At 45.8% G+C, this 16,059-nt stretch overlaps 1 protein-coding gene across 1 annotated transcript in view; it reads right to left on the reverse strand.

Annotated features, from left to right (window-relative positions):
- The window catches only part of AGK (acylglycerol kinase), a 50,986-nt gene extending 37,389 nt beyond the window's left edge, over positions 1-13,597 (reverse strand). Inside the window, exon 1 of the mRNA XM_019474390.1 lies at positions 13,483-13,597. Within this exon, the coding sequence (XP_019329935.1) occupies positions 13,483-13,597 (115 nt within the window). The remainder of the gene's footprint in view (positions 1-13,482) is intronic.
- Between the last annotated feature and the right edge of the window lie 2,462 nt (positions 13,598-16,059).

A 16,059-nucleotide genomic window follows, 5' to 3' on the forward strand; every position in this document is an offset into this window, starting at 1 on the left:
CCCCTTGGGCCTTGTGTGCCCCCAGCTGCGGTCCAGGCACCCTACCTCAATTTGAAAAATAAGAAAAAAAAATCCCAAGGAAAAGTGCTTTCACACCCACCCATGTCCCGGCCCTCACAGCCTTGCTGCGTGGTCGTCCTCCAGCCTGCGAGGCGACCTGCCGCCATGGGCTCTTGGCAGCAAGCCCCAGCCACCAGCAGGAGCAAGGGGAGCAGGAGACTTTCTGCGTAGCAAAGGACAAAAGTGGCTAGGTGTTTTTTCACACTGATAGAAATATCCAAGGTGCTCCCCCAAAAAAACAACCAGAGAATATTTCTGAAGATTCATCTAGAAGAAAAGTTGGCTAGGAAGTACTGTTTGGGGTTTGCTGTTTAAGCCCCACCAACGGATGACCACGTGCACCAAGAGAAATGTCTCCAGTCATGCATGGAAAACAGGCCATCCTTGCAAGGATGCCATACAGCCGTGAACAGCATCAGCGTCCTGCCAGGGAAAGGCGGAGACACGACCAAGTGGCAAGATCTGACCTCACGATGGGAAAAGCTTTGGGACAACCTAGTGATGGTGGCCCCTTCTAGCATTAACTCAGGCCGTGGCTTCCCATGACGCCTGAAAGACGGTGAACAGCCTCAGAGATTTCACAAAAGTGCCGAGTGGAGGCATGCGTGGCTAATACTCAAAGAGACCCTGTCCTATGAGAAGGGAAGACAGATGGTGGGCCATTCAAAATGAACCGTTGGCTAAATAAGTGGTGTGAGGAAGCAATGCTGCTTTTGTAGACCACTGCCCTCCTCTTGACAGGGAGCTGGGCTTGTGGACCCGGGATGAAAAGGACACAGTTTGGCAGGGACCAGCAGGTCAGGGTAATGAACATACGGCTGGACAGAATTTTTTTCTCAGAATGTTTTTTCCCTCTTACAAAATGCCATTTTCAGCAAAATCTGAACATTTACAGAAATGTCAAAGTCAATAAAATGGCTTTTCTGTAAAAAGCTTCCCCAAATCCTTCTGCTTAATGATGTCCGGATGGGATGTGAGTAGTAACATAAGGGGGCTGCTTGAGGCCAAATTTGGGACTCTGGGTATGAAAAAGTCTGTTCTGCAAAAATCAAGTTGATGCAGAAGATGGTCCAGAAGACACTCTGCTGTTAGTGATAAGGAAAGCTGATTAAACCCTATGGATTAGTTTCCCTACTATGTTTTGGGTTTTCTTTTTCCTTCATTTTGTAGAGTAGAAGATTTGGGATTTGTTTTTCTAAGAAAAACATTAAATGATCAGCTCCTGATGAATATTTCAGGCACACTCTCATCCAGTAGCCATCACTTCCCACTTAAGGTTCATCTGTCCAGTGCATCTCAGTGTGCTGAGTACATGCACTTGATGTGCTGCTGAATGTTCCAGGTGGTGTGGAGTGAGTAAATGTCCTACTTTTTTTTTTGGTGTTGTCCTACTTTTTGTGAGGATTCAGGTGGTGTGGCCAACTGCTAACAGCAACGATAGCAACAGATACTAGTACTCTCATCCTGCTTTCCTTAGCTTATGAAAAGATTGTGTGCTGATAAATACTTTTCAAATTCGTAATTCTCATGAGGTGCCACAAATAATTTACAAGCATCTGTAACTTCCTATTTCACAACCAAGTCTACTGAGTACAGTTGTGTTTATTAACGGTGCTTCCAAAACAAGCTTGAATTTTTAAAATAAAGCCTCTTTAGTATGCCAATACATGTTCGGAGCAGTCAGAAAAATGCTTAAATGTATGAAAGACCTGAATATCTCTGAGATGGCTGAATGGAAATTTTCCTGAGTTCATATGTGTGAAAACACAAGAGTTAGTATAAATGAGAAATTTTAGCTCAAATACTAGTTGTCTTTCAACGTGCCTAGCAGAGGGACTTGACCCTGCTCTGAACGGCGTGGCTGGACTAGATGAGTTCCAGAGGTCCCGTCCCACCTCCACCATTCCGGGACTGTGTGACGTTATCTGAGAATTTGGGCTGGTGATTTTGAGATGGGGCTTTTCAAAGAGAGCTGCCCTTGGAAGCCAGAAACACTGCAGACAACAATGACAGATTGTGCGCTTGTCTCATTACCTGGCTTTACTTAGGATGCAGCGTCCATTCCGAAATCCCTCCTGGCAAACACGTACGTCCTAGTTTTTGGCTGGGGCCATCTGATCACCCTCAAGGTAGATCACACGTGCCATGCTGCTGCATGTACCAGGTACTTCTCTTTTAGCTGTCCTAGTTTTCTGCATGTCAGATGAATAGAAGTAGGTATTAGAGCACGTGCAATGGAAAATGAGAGGATAAAGGGTTGATCTCGAACATCCTCTAGATTATATACTGCAGTGATTTTTTAGGCCAAGTAAAATGACTGCTACCTTTTTCAAAAAACTGCCCAGAGGAGGCTGGAATATGTGTTTTGTTTTCTTATGATTGCTAAATGGTTTGTGTAAAAAAGAGTCATTAGAAAAGCTGCTCTGCAACTCTAATACTTGACTGGGGATGTGTCGCCTAAAATTATCACACAAGTTGTGTGTGAAGACAGGTGAGTGCCTCATCCCAGTTACTCATGTCTGACCCATTTTTGAAGAGCAATTTTTTTTGTCATCCTGTCTCTACCATCAGTGCCAAGCCTGTTAGCAGAAGAAGCCTCAGATACATGACCATGCTTCAGGGACATATTTGTTTGTAACTTTAGGAAAGTCACATGCTCGACCATCTCAGTTCTCTTCTTAGCCAGAGAATATGCATGAAACAGTAGAGAGTTTTTTCTCTACTACTTGGCAGTGCTCTACAATTGACCAGGGCAGAGAATGATTTAGTCTCCTTTTCTGTCCGGCACAGAACAGAACTCCTGTTCACAGCCACCACTTAGTACCAGTGGCTTTCATGGCCTGAAAGCTAATCCTGGCCGTGTGGTCTATAGGTAATCCTCATATGGCCGAACTGGACGACCCCATCCTACATCTCCAGTAAGTTCTGTATCAGCACTGTACAAGGGCAGAGGAGAGTTTTTGCATGATGGTAACATGAGGGATATGTGCCCGTGTGTGCATAAAGGAAAGGGACATCCCCAGCCCAATGTAGTCATTCTGTTGTCCTTACAACAATGGAGAGTTCAGACCCCTCTGCCTGCTGGTTATTCCGCATTTGTGACTCAGCTAAGGATGGGCTGAGGGTATCAAATAGCAGTGCTGTCAACCACATCTCCTGCCATCGTGGTGATCGTATGTCTTCAGGTGCTTCCTTACAAGTAAAATGCAAATAGCTGCTTGTATTGCAAAGAGACCAAATTTACTGCTCTGTAGGAGCTGTGCGTTTGCCACACCAATATAAGTCCATGTTCCTGCCAGTCCGAGGCAGCGTTGTTTCTGGCTGTAGTCTGCACCTCGCCCGCGCCCCCTCCCTCCCTGGCTTTTTACACGTGATTAATATCACTGTGGCCAGAGTGACAGGGAAGAGCATCTTCACACAATCTTCAAGCTTTTGTGCAGCTGATGAGAAAAGCCCCAGACTCTAAATCTCTCCATACCTCTGGCCCAGCGAGGGAGGTTATAATTTGCTTTTCTTTAATTCCACAACATCTGAACACCAAGCATGATTTAAGGTGGGGAAGAGCCCTTTTCCTTGGTGGATGGGAGCAGGACCGGCTGAGTGTCTCTCCAGATCAGGCTGTGGGATGGGGGCTCCAGCCTTGCAGGCGCATCCACCTCCAGCTTTTCTCTCCCCCAGGCTGTGGGCACAGGGTGGGCTGCAGAAAGAGAGAGCCCTTTCTCTCCCTGTCCGGGTCCTGTGCTAGCTGAAATCTCTGGTGGGCTTCCCAGTCAGTGTTTCTCTGCTTCAGTTCTCCCCGTTTTGTGTCCAGGGCCTGAAGCTGTTCTTCCACCCCGTGTCCCAGGTCCTCTCTGTTCCACCCCTGGCCACCGTCCTGTGTAAGAGAGGGGAGTGTTGCAGCCGCTGAAGCTAATCAGAGAAAGTTCCTGCCTGTGAGAGCACAGAAAGTTCATGATGGATTCTCTTGCCCTCATTTCTAGCTCTGCCTGGAGGTGCGAGTCCCCGGGGTAGTCATGTCTGCAGTCAGTGCCTGCTCCACTGGCTTGGAGAAAGACCTGAATCACACTGGCAGGGTTTTTGGTTGGGTAACTCAGAGAAATTCTGCATGAGAATAATCTCTCCCCTTCCTTCCCCTCCACGCTCTTCCTTGGCTCTTCTGTAAGCAGAACACAGCATGAGCTTCACCCTCCCTAGAAGGAAATTCAGGAGCGTGTCTAGCATATTTCTACAGCAGAAACCACCACCTTTATGCCCTGCCCCCTCTTCCCACAACCGAACTATTACACAGAAATATTCCCTGATTCTCAGAGTTTATTAACCTTTTTTCCAAGGGAAGGAATAGAGATATTCACAGCTTTTGAACAGCAGCAGAAACCCATTAAATTGCACTGTGGCAATCTTGTTGGGAACTTGTTCCTTTAGCAGAGACACATTTCAGAAGGCTCTGTGCTCACTCCTAACCTATTTGGGTTCAGTAAATGCAGATGCCACTGAGGCATTAGGGTGAGCAGCCCTGCACCCCAAGCTTTAAATGTAGCAGGGTGACAGGCAAGAATTTCTCTAAGCTTGTGGTCTCAGAGCTGGCCAAAGATATTAAGCAATTCCCAGCAGAGTTAGATCTCCTCTGGGTCTGCTCCGAATGAAGGAACAAGGACGGTCCCCCAGGACTGGGATGGATCCATTCACTCAGCAGCACAAACCCCTGCACAGAAAAATCCGTAGCAGCTTCTGTGCTAATACTAGCCACTCTACATTCTGATTTTCAGTGAAGGTCTCGGTGAGAGCTACACTGAGGACATCAGTTTCGTTACCAGTATGGGTTCCTATCCTTAAGAAAGTCCTGCTGACCCAGGCCAAGGTCACTTATGTCTGAGCTGATGCTGTTACTATGGTGCTGCTACATATTAAGACTCTTCATAGTAAATAGTATGATACAGGGAGGGATAGTAAATAGTATGATACAGGGAGCCTGAAAGACAAATGCACAGAGCAGACAGTATGACAGAGAGCCTGAAAGACAAATGCACAGAGCAGACGTGCTCAGGGGATGTGCATGCTCCTCTAAGCAGCATCTATTTGGAAGGGAGGTAGCCGTCATCCAGCATGCTGGTAACGCCTAACCTCTCCTGGGCTTACATCTGCAAGCAGGTATTTCACTTCTGCAGACAGAACCTCAGAGTGGGTGCTTTAAACCGTGAGAATCTGAGAGCCTGAAAGACAAATGCACAGAGCAGACGTGCTCAGGGGATGTGCATGCTCCTCTAAGCAGCATCTATTTGGAAGGGAGGTAGCCGTCATCCAGCATGCTGGTAACGCCTAACCTCTCCTGGGCTTACATCTGCAAGCAGGTATTTCACTTCTGCAGACAGAACCTCAGAGTGGGTGCTTTAAACCGTGAGAATCTCCACTCAGGCATTTTGCTTCTGGCAGAGATTAATGCTCATTGTTTAATAAAAAAAGTAAGTCAATTCATATTCTCTCCATTTATCCCTGTTGTACAGCTGGATGAGAGAGAAGGTAGGAAATTAAGGCTTTTATACTGTTTCTTGATTGCAGTGCGTCCAGAAATGTGATGTTACGTACTACTTACCTATGTTTACATTAAGAGATCACATACCTGAAAATCCAGCTGCTGCTATATACCATCCTGGTTACATCCTATAGCCAGATGATCTTATAATCAGAAGAGTTCCTGAAAACGACTAATACGTCTGTAGCAATGATTCATTTTTCACTGAGGCAGTGACATCCTAATCTATGGACCAGATGGAGTGGGGCCTTAGGCAATTGTAATCAAAGAGCAACAGCCACAGTTTGAAGGAAAGAGAGATTCCCAGTTGGTTTCCTATTAAATGCTTCTATTTTCGTTTTGTTTTGACTCAATTGTGTGCATCACCATGGCCCACTGAACACATCTGGCTGACATCTTAGATCACATACCCAGCACATTACTGTGTTTGCTCAAAGTTTCACTTCTTCCAAAGTTAGCAGCAGTGCTCCGTGACGACAAGTTGTTTTATCCTTGTCCTTAGGTGGAGTTGGGGGAGCAACAGAATCAGTCGCAGGCGAAGGCGGGCTGAGAAAATCCATCACTGTAATGACAAACCACTCCCATTCCTCTTCACCAGCAAAATAACTTTGCCTCTGTAGAAGCTAGAAGATTAATTGACTTGGATTCTGGAGCACAAAATATGGCCACTTAGGAAAAGTATAATCCCGCTGAGTTACTATAAATTGGTCTGGTTCAGTCCCTGCCAAAAGATTTATCCCACATCTCATACTGACAATGACCTTTGCTTATATATTGTTACTGGCCATTTCATCGGTCTGTGAAAGAAAGGTCTTCATGTTTTCAGGTGTTGGTGAATGCATAACTGTATGTTGATTTTTATTTTTGAATTAGTTAAATTAGAATAAAATCTGATATTCTGCTTTTTCATTGTCTCCCAGCTTTCAACTATTTCAAAGGTCATCTTTTTACTCTTCCCATGAGAAAAACTTGCTGGAATTACAGTTCTTGTCGGATATACTGTTTCCTTAGGTTTTGGAAGACATTTGAAAGTTCCTCCAAACATGTTTTCTGTATAAACTCTGTAGCATTTTCGGCAAATGTATTTCAACAAGCTCTGTGGCTAGTTTGTTTTTTGTACAGTTTTACATTGCATTTATCTTCCAGAAAGTTACTAAGTGATAAGGTTTTAAGAATCATTGGTTTTATTCTCATGTTACTAATTGATGTGCTAATAATGACACAGGCATTGCTTTTGAATTCCATGTAGTTTCTTTCGCTGCGTACGGTGTAGTTCCTTTGAATTCGTATCACATTGTGATTTGGTGTCAGTTCAAAGGCTGGCTTTGCTTTTCGTGCTGTTTAGACATTCTTTTCACTTAATATGCTGCTTTAAGGATCTATGATAAGATGATGTTGAGGGCAGCGTAAGACTCTGGGACTTGATTAGGCTCAATTAGAACAGCCTTGTATTTTACAGTACATGAAAGAGGTTTGAGCCACAGTTACTAGCCACTACTCGTTAGCTGTGCTCTCCAAATGCACCAGCGTTATTGACTGTTTATATGACATGTTTTCTTGCTTTGTTTTCTTGCTTTCCCTTTCTAAGAACAGATGGGAAAAAGTAATTTAAGTACTGAATGCCATAAGGTACCTGGAGTAAAGTAAATTAAGGAAATACCACGAGTGAAAGAATGAAGCATTTAAACCGCTAATGGGAGATTTACAATTAAGAATTAACAGAGAAGATAAATTCACTCTTTGCCAAGAGACAGAAATCACTTGGTTCAGAGTGAATCTTGCAGAGGATGGACAGGGCTCTGACATTACAGATATGTGGAGAATCCCAAGTCATAGAAAAGAGGAGACTCGAGACGTCAAACATGTAAAACAGTCTATGGATTTATACACACTGTAGCAGATAACATAAGTTGGAATAATGTCCACTATGTGACGAAAGATGCAAGGAGTACCAGGGATTACATCGCTTTACAAAAACATGTGAATACCAACAGAAAGAATATACAGGATGGGTAAAGAAAACAAGGGCAGCACCGCTTGCTTAGATGAAAATTATGTAGCAAAAATGCACAACGCAGCAGCCAAAGATGAAATGGTCTGACTGGAAGTAAATAGGACATTTATTTTTTAACTGTTATACAGAAGCAAATGTGTTGCCAGAAATACTTTTAGAAGATGCTCGTAGGAGAGTCACACATAGCAGAAAGTAAATATGGAAAACAGAATGGACAGTGATAAGCTTATTAAGCACAAAGCAGTATGTACACGAAACTGGAAAATAAATGGGAAATGTATTGGAAAAGGCATAATTTGTAATAGTTACCCAGGAAAGATCTCAACTGAATACAGAGCAGACCTGGGAGAGTCTCCCTCCCTTAGCCTCATGCTACCACCTCCTCCCTGCAATTCTTGTCTTTAGGAAAGTTACCCTTAAATCAGAGGCGAAGAGGGGATCTTAACAGGGTCATTGGCCGGAGGATGGTAGAACAGGTACCGTCACATTCCTTTTTGTAGGGACAAAGCATAGTATCTTCCAGTGCCAGAACTGCCAGGACAAAGCTAAGCAAACAAAATGGAAAATTCTAGATAAATGCAAATAACGTATGAATAAATGACATTAACATAAAAAGTCGAATGAGTAGCTCGTGGGTGAGATGACAGAAGAGGGTTTGTTCACATAGACAAGGAAAATGACAAGATAGACAAGATACATTGGGAATGTCGGTAATATAGAGACATTTGCCGCTAATCTAGCTGCTTGCAGCAACCACCTGGAGCACTGCTGCCTGATGATGTTTAATGGATGTGCAACATCGATATTAATACAGAGTCTGAGAAACTGAAGGGGTTGATTAGGGGACTCTATTCCAATGGTTCACAGCACAAGACTTAAGTTACGCACTTATTTCTCCAAGGACACTATTAGTGGTGCTGCAAAGCTATGCTCAAAGCTGCGAAACAATGACTTCTGTGCCACAGATGCCAATGGAATGTGATGTTGGCATGTTCTAGTAAACAAGGAGATTTTGGCTTTAATTCACAGAAAACAATGCTTGCTGAAATTGACCACGTCACACTCACCGAGACGGTCAAGCCAGTTCCTCCTGGGAATTTTGTAACTGTTTGCAGTTAAATGCACAGCTGGCAGGCATTTGGGGGGCCCAGACCCACTCCCAGCTACTTGTGTGTAAATGCAGTAGGTGCAGCTTAGAATTAGATTTTGTGTTTAATGATCTGACTTAGAAAAACAACTGACCAAATATCTCTGCCTACTTTGGACAAAAGACGGACTGTGATTGCCAGAGATACAGTTGAGGGTGAGACCATGGAGAAAATAAATAACGTTATTAGCAGAATTACTATTAAAAATTATGTAGAAACTCTCATTAGTTAGGATCAAAATGGATGTGTGAAGGTCCTTCAGGGACTGAAAAATCTAAGCAAAGAGCCAGGAAAATATTCCACAGACCATTAGAGGCACTGAGGAAGCTGGTAAAACTCACCATATATACTGAATATGCAGGCAATTTAGATGGTTCATTTGGATGATGGAGGGCAAGCTGGAGAGCTGTGTATCTGTTCGTGTGTATGTGTGCTAGTTGCCATCGCTTTAAGAAAACGGTGGGACACGATCAGCTGTGTATTCACTGGAGACTGTCACCTCCAGCACATGATTAGTTATGTGACCATCTCCAAATCCAAGAAAGGAGAGAGGAAGAGGGCAATGTTTTGTCCAGGAGAGGTGGGCAGCTGCAGGATCTGCGGGTTCATGACTAGACTACTGCTTTGTCCCAAGCCCACGTCGCAGACCCAAGCAGCAGCAGCAGATTCCTTGCGCTAATGCTGATACTGAAATGTCACTAAGCATTGATTTAGAAAGGAAGACGTGGTCTTAAGACTACGGCTTTGATAGCCAAGCATCCCTGTCACCGCTGTGCTGTCAGACTTCTGTTGCCATTACACACGGGCGATGGGAGCTGGACAAGACGTAAGGCAGAGCTCTTGAAAGCCAGGCACAGTTTGATCACTTGTCAAAACCTCACAGTTCATGACACAACGTATTTATGGGAGTCCTGCGGCCAGTAAAGCTGGCAGCGGGTCTCCCGTAAATACGTTGGGTCATCTCAGGTGTGGGTGCTGAGTCCCACCTCCACCACCCCATCCTGGGGCTGTGGGGAACCACAGCTGCTTGCCCGCTCACACCCTGGGCAGGGCTTTGTCCCACAGCCTCACAAGTGGATGGGAGAGCCTGGACCAAGCATCAGTCACCAGGTATTTCACCATAATGAAATGTGTACCCTGGTAATTTGGGAATAATTGTATCTTAGGTTAATAGCCGTTGATATCTTCCCTCACCAAGTTTATTTACTCCATGACATAGTTACTGTGTCTTAAACAGAAATCACCCTCAAGGTATCATCTAATTATCTTCTCATCATTCTGCAAATCTGTTTCATATTACCAATAATCTTATTACTACGACTGCAACATTCATTAAGCAAACAGAGGACAATAAAAATACATACAATAATAGCAATCAAATTAAGTTTGAATCTCACAGTGAGTGATGGATAATTCTGGAGCAGATTGTTCTCATAGATTTTTGCCCATTATTTTCTGAAAAAGGTTTAAATAGCTCAAGAAAATCCTATTTCAATTACAGGGTTCTTTTCTAGAGTCTGGCCATTTTACGTGACCCGGTTACCGCAAAATGGCACAGTCAGGACCAGAAGTGGTTGCGGAGCCCTCCCCTTGTGAGCGGGGAGACCTCTTAGCAGAGACAGCATTGCTGGATTCCCATGGCAAACACCAGTCCTTGCACAGGCCAGCCCGGGGGGCTGCTGGAGACACAGTGAAGCTGACCTCTGTGACAGTGATCCAACATCTCTTGGGTACGTCAGATGCTTCCAGGTGACGTACTGGATGGTCTTACGTGGGACTAGGAAGCCATCACTTTCTTCTTGACGTGTAGCAGCTCCTGATGTTGCACCGAGCGAAGCAAAACCCCAGAGGAGTTCTGAGCCATCCATATTTAAAAGATTTGGGGCCTGATCCTCAGCTCGTGGAAGTAAATGGAAATGCATTCATGAAGAGCAGACGGCTAGATTTTCAAGCTGTTGTTGCCTATCAGCCGTGCCAGGTTATATTTAGCTCTGTTACACCTGCACAGAGCCACTTGAACATGTATCAAAACAATTCCCGTCCCTAGCTTTGATCCATACTGTCTAGTCCAACAACAGATCATCATTTGTCTCACTGGTAAAATAACTGCTGACAAACATAAGGGATTTTTTTTCAGCTGCAAATGCATGAAAATATATTTGGAACATTTTATGGGTACATTGCACACCTGATGGCAACATTTCTGACTGCTTCCTCTCTGGGTACATCAAAAATATCCTCATCCAACTTCACTATTTTTATCAACTCTACTCATACTTAATGTTCATTCTGGCCTGGAAAATTTTGTTCTGAGTATCACAGATGAGTTTGTGACTTCTTTGGTAAGCTCAGCCAAATGGCTAAAAAAGAAATCCAGCCCCTGAAGTAAAGTAGGTCCCATTAAATCAATGAGGGGATGGTATGTTATATGCGTGTGTGTATGTGCAAATTACTGTGTGAGAGAGGGCCAAGGCAGAGAGAGGTGCGTGGATTTAGTTTGGACCTGGGAGAGGTTACTGGCCATTGCCCTTTTGTGCTGGCCCAGCCCGTTTCTACTTTGTATTCCTCCAAATAATTGAAATTTTTGTTTTAATATGCAAGTTTGCATTTACCTCATAATTCAGTGTTACTACTGCAAAAAGAATAGAAATATAGAGGTACCCAGTTACATTTTTCAGTAAAATGGGCAAAGGGATAACAAATAAGCGTTTTAAAAATACAGAACTCTCCTGGATCCATAAAGAAAGAATAAAATGGTAAGTTGGAGGATGATATCCCACCCCTGCTGGTGTAACTGCCTGTAAATCTCTTGTCCTTTCCCCATTCATCTTGTGTGACCCTCCTGCCTGGGCTACACTTGCCTATGACTATGTTCCTGTGGAGAAATACATCACAGATGACATATGCAGCCAGTTTTAGGAGAAACGAGAGGTGTCCTAGGCCACAGGGGCTCCCACTACGCTGTTAGAAGCGACGCAAGTCTTCCGGTGTGTGAGGAGGAACAAGAGGTCGAAGCTTGCCCTCTGCCCAGCTCCCCCATAACTCATGTCCTGCGTTGCACGCTGCCGGCATTTGTTCTGCTGCGATGCTGTCTGGGCTCAGTCAGAAGACGCAAAAATGCAATCATCAACTTTAAAAAAAAAAAAAAAAAGAGTGCCCCTGGCTTAGCGTTTGCTACGTGGTTAGGAGTGCAGGTCCCAATCAAGACCCTGTTTCATCCTCCTCCTGCCTAGTGACAGGGTACCCTTACTCTGCCTGGAGCTGCTGAGGAGAAGAGATGTTTCTTTTTCTGAGAGAGGAGTTTCTGATCTCCAGCACCCTCACACTGCTTAATGGAAGCTCCCCAGGAAGCAGAATTTGTAGGAGATCCCTTTCTAGCCAACCCTCCTCAGGGCTGCAGGAGGCAGCAGGGACACAGCGATACCTCGCCAGCTCTCAGTGTGGTTTGCGAGTTTGGAAATGAACTGTGAGAAACTGGAAATCAGTAACGTGGTTCCTCCTGGCCATTCTCTTGGTGGGATGGAAGCTAAACAGCAGACCTCGGGAATAGGGTGTGCCCTCAGCTTCCTCTGATCTCTGCAAGCAAAAGGCGAGTGTTTTCTGAGCTGGCAGGAGTGAATGTGACAGCAAAGGAGAAGTGACAGAGGAAGGAGAACAAAGGGCTCTGCGCAGAGGTGACACCCTTGAAGGTAGAGCTGGCTAGCTGAGACCTTGGCCTGTTTGCAACAGCGTGCGCTATTTGTGACTGGATGCAGGCAGCAGTGAGGCAGTAAAAGGCTTTTTATTTAAGATGCTTTAATTTTTCAGGAGAAAATGAGAAAAAGAGAAAAAGAGAGGTGCTAAAAGAAAAAGACATTGCTTTTCATTTTTCTGTCCTCTCTCTTCCTTAAATTTTATGGGATGAACTCACTAAGTACTTGTCAGGAAAGGTCTGACAGGACAATCAAGAGCCATCCACAGTGCCGGTTGGGAAAACCGCCTGGAGGCCAAGTGCTGGCACTTGTGCTACCTCAGCACTGCCTGGGGGTAGAGCACTGCTCCCCTCCACCTCCTCCCCTCTCCCCACGCACTCTAGACAGTGAACCTGGTGCACGACCTCCTGCTCCCCCGTTATCGAGTCCTGCGAGCCCTCGGGCCACAGGAGCACACTCTGTGTTCAAGAATAGATGAGCACGTTACTAATAAATGTGTGACTCAGATCTAGCTCTGCAGAGAAGTCACAAGGCTGGTGAAAATTAATTTGCTTTTACTGGCAAAATGGCAAAAGGTGGCTCTGGGACTGTTTTATACAGACTGGGACTATGCCACCTGGCAGCATTTGTAGCAGCACTACCTTAGTATCCTTCACAGTAAGTTCTTGCAGATGCTAGCCTCCGTCCCTGCTTACTGGTGGGCAAAGCAAGGCAGGCAGGTGCGTTGCAAGGTTTCCTTCAAGGCCTTCAGGATGGCGCTGTTACAGCTGGAGGTGGGAAGCAAGCGTGGCTGACTCCCCATCCTGAGACACAGCTTCCCTCAGGGCATCTTCCCGTCTCTGCAGGTATGTTTTAAGTCGCCAGGTTTAGCTTGGGAGCATTCAGATCCTACCTCAGACAATGTGGATGTCTGCTCTGACAGGGAATGTTTCCATATCATCCTCCCTGGTGGGCTCCTCTTCAGGGCTCAGACCCAGAGCAAAGCTCTCAACAACCGCAGAGCCTCCCAGCTGAAAGGAAGAGCCAAACGCGACGCACCTTTGGCAGGAATGGCAATGACAGCTGCGACGGGCAAAGGTGTCACCCCGGACACAGAGCTGCTGCTGCCACCTGCGTCCACTGACTTGGCTGGGCCTCCCGGGAAACTGTGCATCTTCATGGAGAAAGCTGAACTCTGAGCATAATATTTTTAGCCTAGTTTCCTAAGGAAATGAAGATTCTGTCACTTCATGTCTGCGTATCTGTCCCCATCAACTATTGAATCCGCTGGCTACTTGCAAACGAGTTTGATGGAGCATTAGAAGTCTCAAAAATATTTAGATTTCTAATTGTGAAAATCAGTAGCTGGGAAGAGACAAGAAGTGCAAGGTAATGCATGAACCTCCATCTGACAGAAGGGAAGGAAGGGAGGACTCAGCAGTCACCCGTTCTGTTTGAAAGCTCCTTATAAACTTCAGCACATGGTATTTCTTGCCACAAACACGGTGGGTAGAGAATTCCCAAAGGGAATGAGCTAGGTTAAATGAAGCAGAAACTGCAGCCTGTCAGAGACACCCCAAATGTGAAACTGAAAAGTCGAGGCTTTGTTCAATTCACAGAGCAACTTGTTTCACTCTCAGCCTCCTTTTCTCTGAGAGGTTTGCAGGAAGCTTGTTAAGAAAACACAACAGAAAAGGAGGAAATCTGCCTTGCTGCGGAGAAGGATATTCAGTTTTGTTTCATGTTTTACCTACCAGTTGAGGATGTGTGTGTGTATGCATGTGTACATGCGCGTGTGGTCACTTTAATTTAAATAAGTTTATTTAGCCATCTGAAGGCATTGAAGTACTAAGCGGCTTTCTGTGCGCGGTGGTTTCAAACATATATGGCCAACTCCAAGTGCCGACTGTCACTATGAAGGCTTTGCCTGTGCGTTTTATTCCCTTCTCTCACTCTTTGGCTGCCTCTGCTTTTCCAAATCACATGCTCCTTATGGCAGGGTTTATTTCTCCCTTTATGTTCCTGGCATGCATTTTGAGCGTTGCTGTGAAAAGTTAGCAAAAGCCAAAGCAAGATCCCTAGTGCCTCCAGTTCTCCTGTTTAATACCTCCCCTAATACCCACCACCACCTTTGACTGAAAAGGTGGTCTCCAGGGAGATGAGTGGGGGGACATGATGGCCCAAAGCTTAGACTCTGTGATCTCTGTCCAACTGTATCTTCTGGCAGTACAGCTCTCACGTCGCTGGGTATGCCCTTGGGCCACCAGCTCATTTCCTGGTAAAGAGCTGAGCTCTGTCAGAGGGCTTTGCTATCACGGCCAATGCAGGCTTCACTCTCAGCAGCCAGCTCCAGGTGAGGTCCTCGCTGCCAGTGCCGGCTGCTTTGAATTTTGGAACTGAGAAGACCAAGGGGTTATCTGAGGATGGGAAGAAATAGCAGGGAATTAAGCAATCAAGGGGAAAGTGCAGTTTCTTACAAAGAAGTGGTCAGTGGTCAACCTCTGCAAGTCAACAGCAGATGCAGGGTGGCTGAGGCATGCTGGGGACCCCGGGGCAGCATGGGCTCTGCGTGGTGAGCTGTGGGGTGGCAGCAGTCTCTGCTGCTCCTGGCTGGGGATGGGCTGACTGCTTTGTTTGGTGTGGGTTAGCAGGCTGATAAATTAATAACTGAGCTGGTATAGTTCTTCCACTTCTCTCTGATGCAAATGAACAAGACCACACTCCCCCTGAGCAAGGAGGGAGCGAAAATTTTAGTAAATGTAGCTTGTTAGGTGGTCTGGTTTTGGTCTCTGCAGGAAAAGAGCTCAGCCGTGACTCTTTAGAGGGCCCCTGGGGAAGAGCCCAATAATGTAATGGAATAATGAGTGTCGAACTATGAAAGCATTTCATTACCAGCATCCTCACCCCATGCAGCCCCAGTCTGCTGCAGTTATCATGTGCTTCTGACAGGAAAGGTCACTGTGAGATTATCCTGCCTCTGAAACAGAGCGGTTGCATTTCAGTGAGAGGGTCCTCACTCCTGTGTGGGCACAAAGCATTAGCAGATAGCCCAAAGCAAAGGGAAAGCTGTGCTTTGGGGCGCTGCTCAGGGGCAGAGCAAGGGATTTCACTGATCTGAAGAACTGGAGTTGTTGCCCCCATCCCTCCATTTGACCTGCCAAGGCCCCACTGTGATGCAGAGGAAGCCGACGGGTAGATTTCTCTCTCCTAAACCTAATTCTCAAAATACTCACTACTTTCCTTCCTAAGTCAGCAGTTACTTCCCTTCATGACCAAGTGGAGTCCTGAACAGACGGAGGTATCTTTGAAGGCGATGGCGCTAATTCGAAGCAGGAGTTGGGACCATGAGAGATGAGTGCTCCTGCTACACTTCCCAAACTGCCAGCTGCTGAGTGCAGGCGCCTGGCGCGGCAGGGAGGCAGAGTCCATGTGAGGCAGCTTCAGCCCTCGCCTTCCTGACTGAGACAGCCTCACAAGGGCACAGCAAGCCCCTGCTCTGCCATGGGCGGCTTGTGTGATGTTGAGTTATTCAAATCCCTCTGTTCTCCGTTTCCTCTGTGGTGAACTCCATTTAATGAGTCTTCCCTTCTCTTGCTCGCTGTCTGCTTTGTCTAGCTGGATTGCAGGCTCCTGCGC

Source organism: Aptenodytes forsteri, unplaced genomic scaffold, assembly GCF_000699145.1.
Source record: "Aptenodytes forsteri isolate BGI_AS27 unplaced genomic scaffold, ASM69914v1 Scaffold56, whole genome shotgun sequence".
Taxonomy (NCBI): domain Eukaryota; kingdom Metazoa; phylum Chordata; class Aves; order Sphenisciformes; family Spheniscidae; genus Aptenodytes; species Aptenodytes forsteri.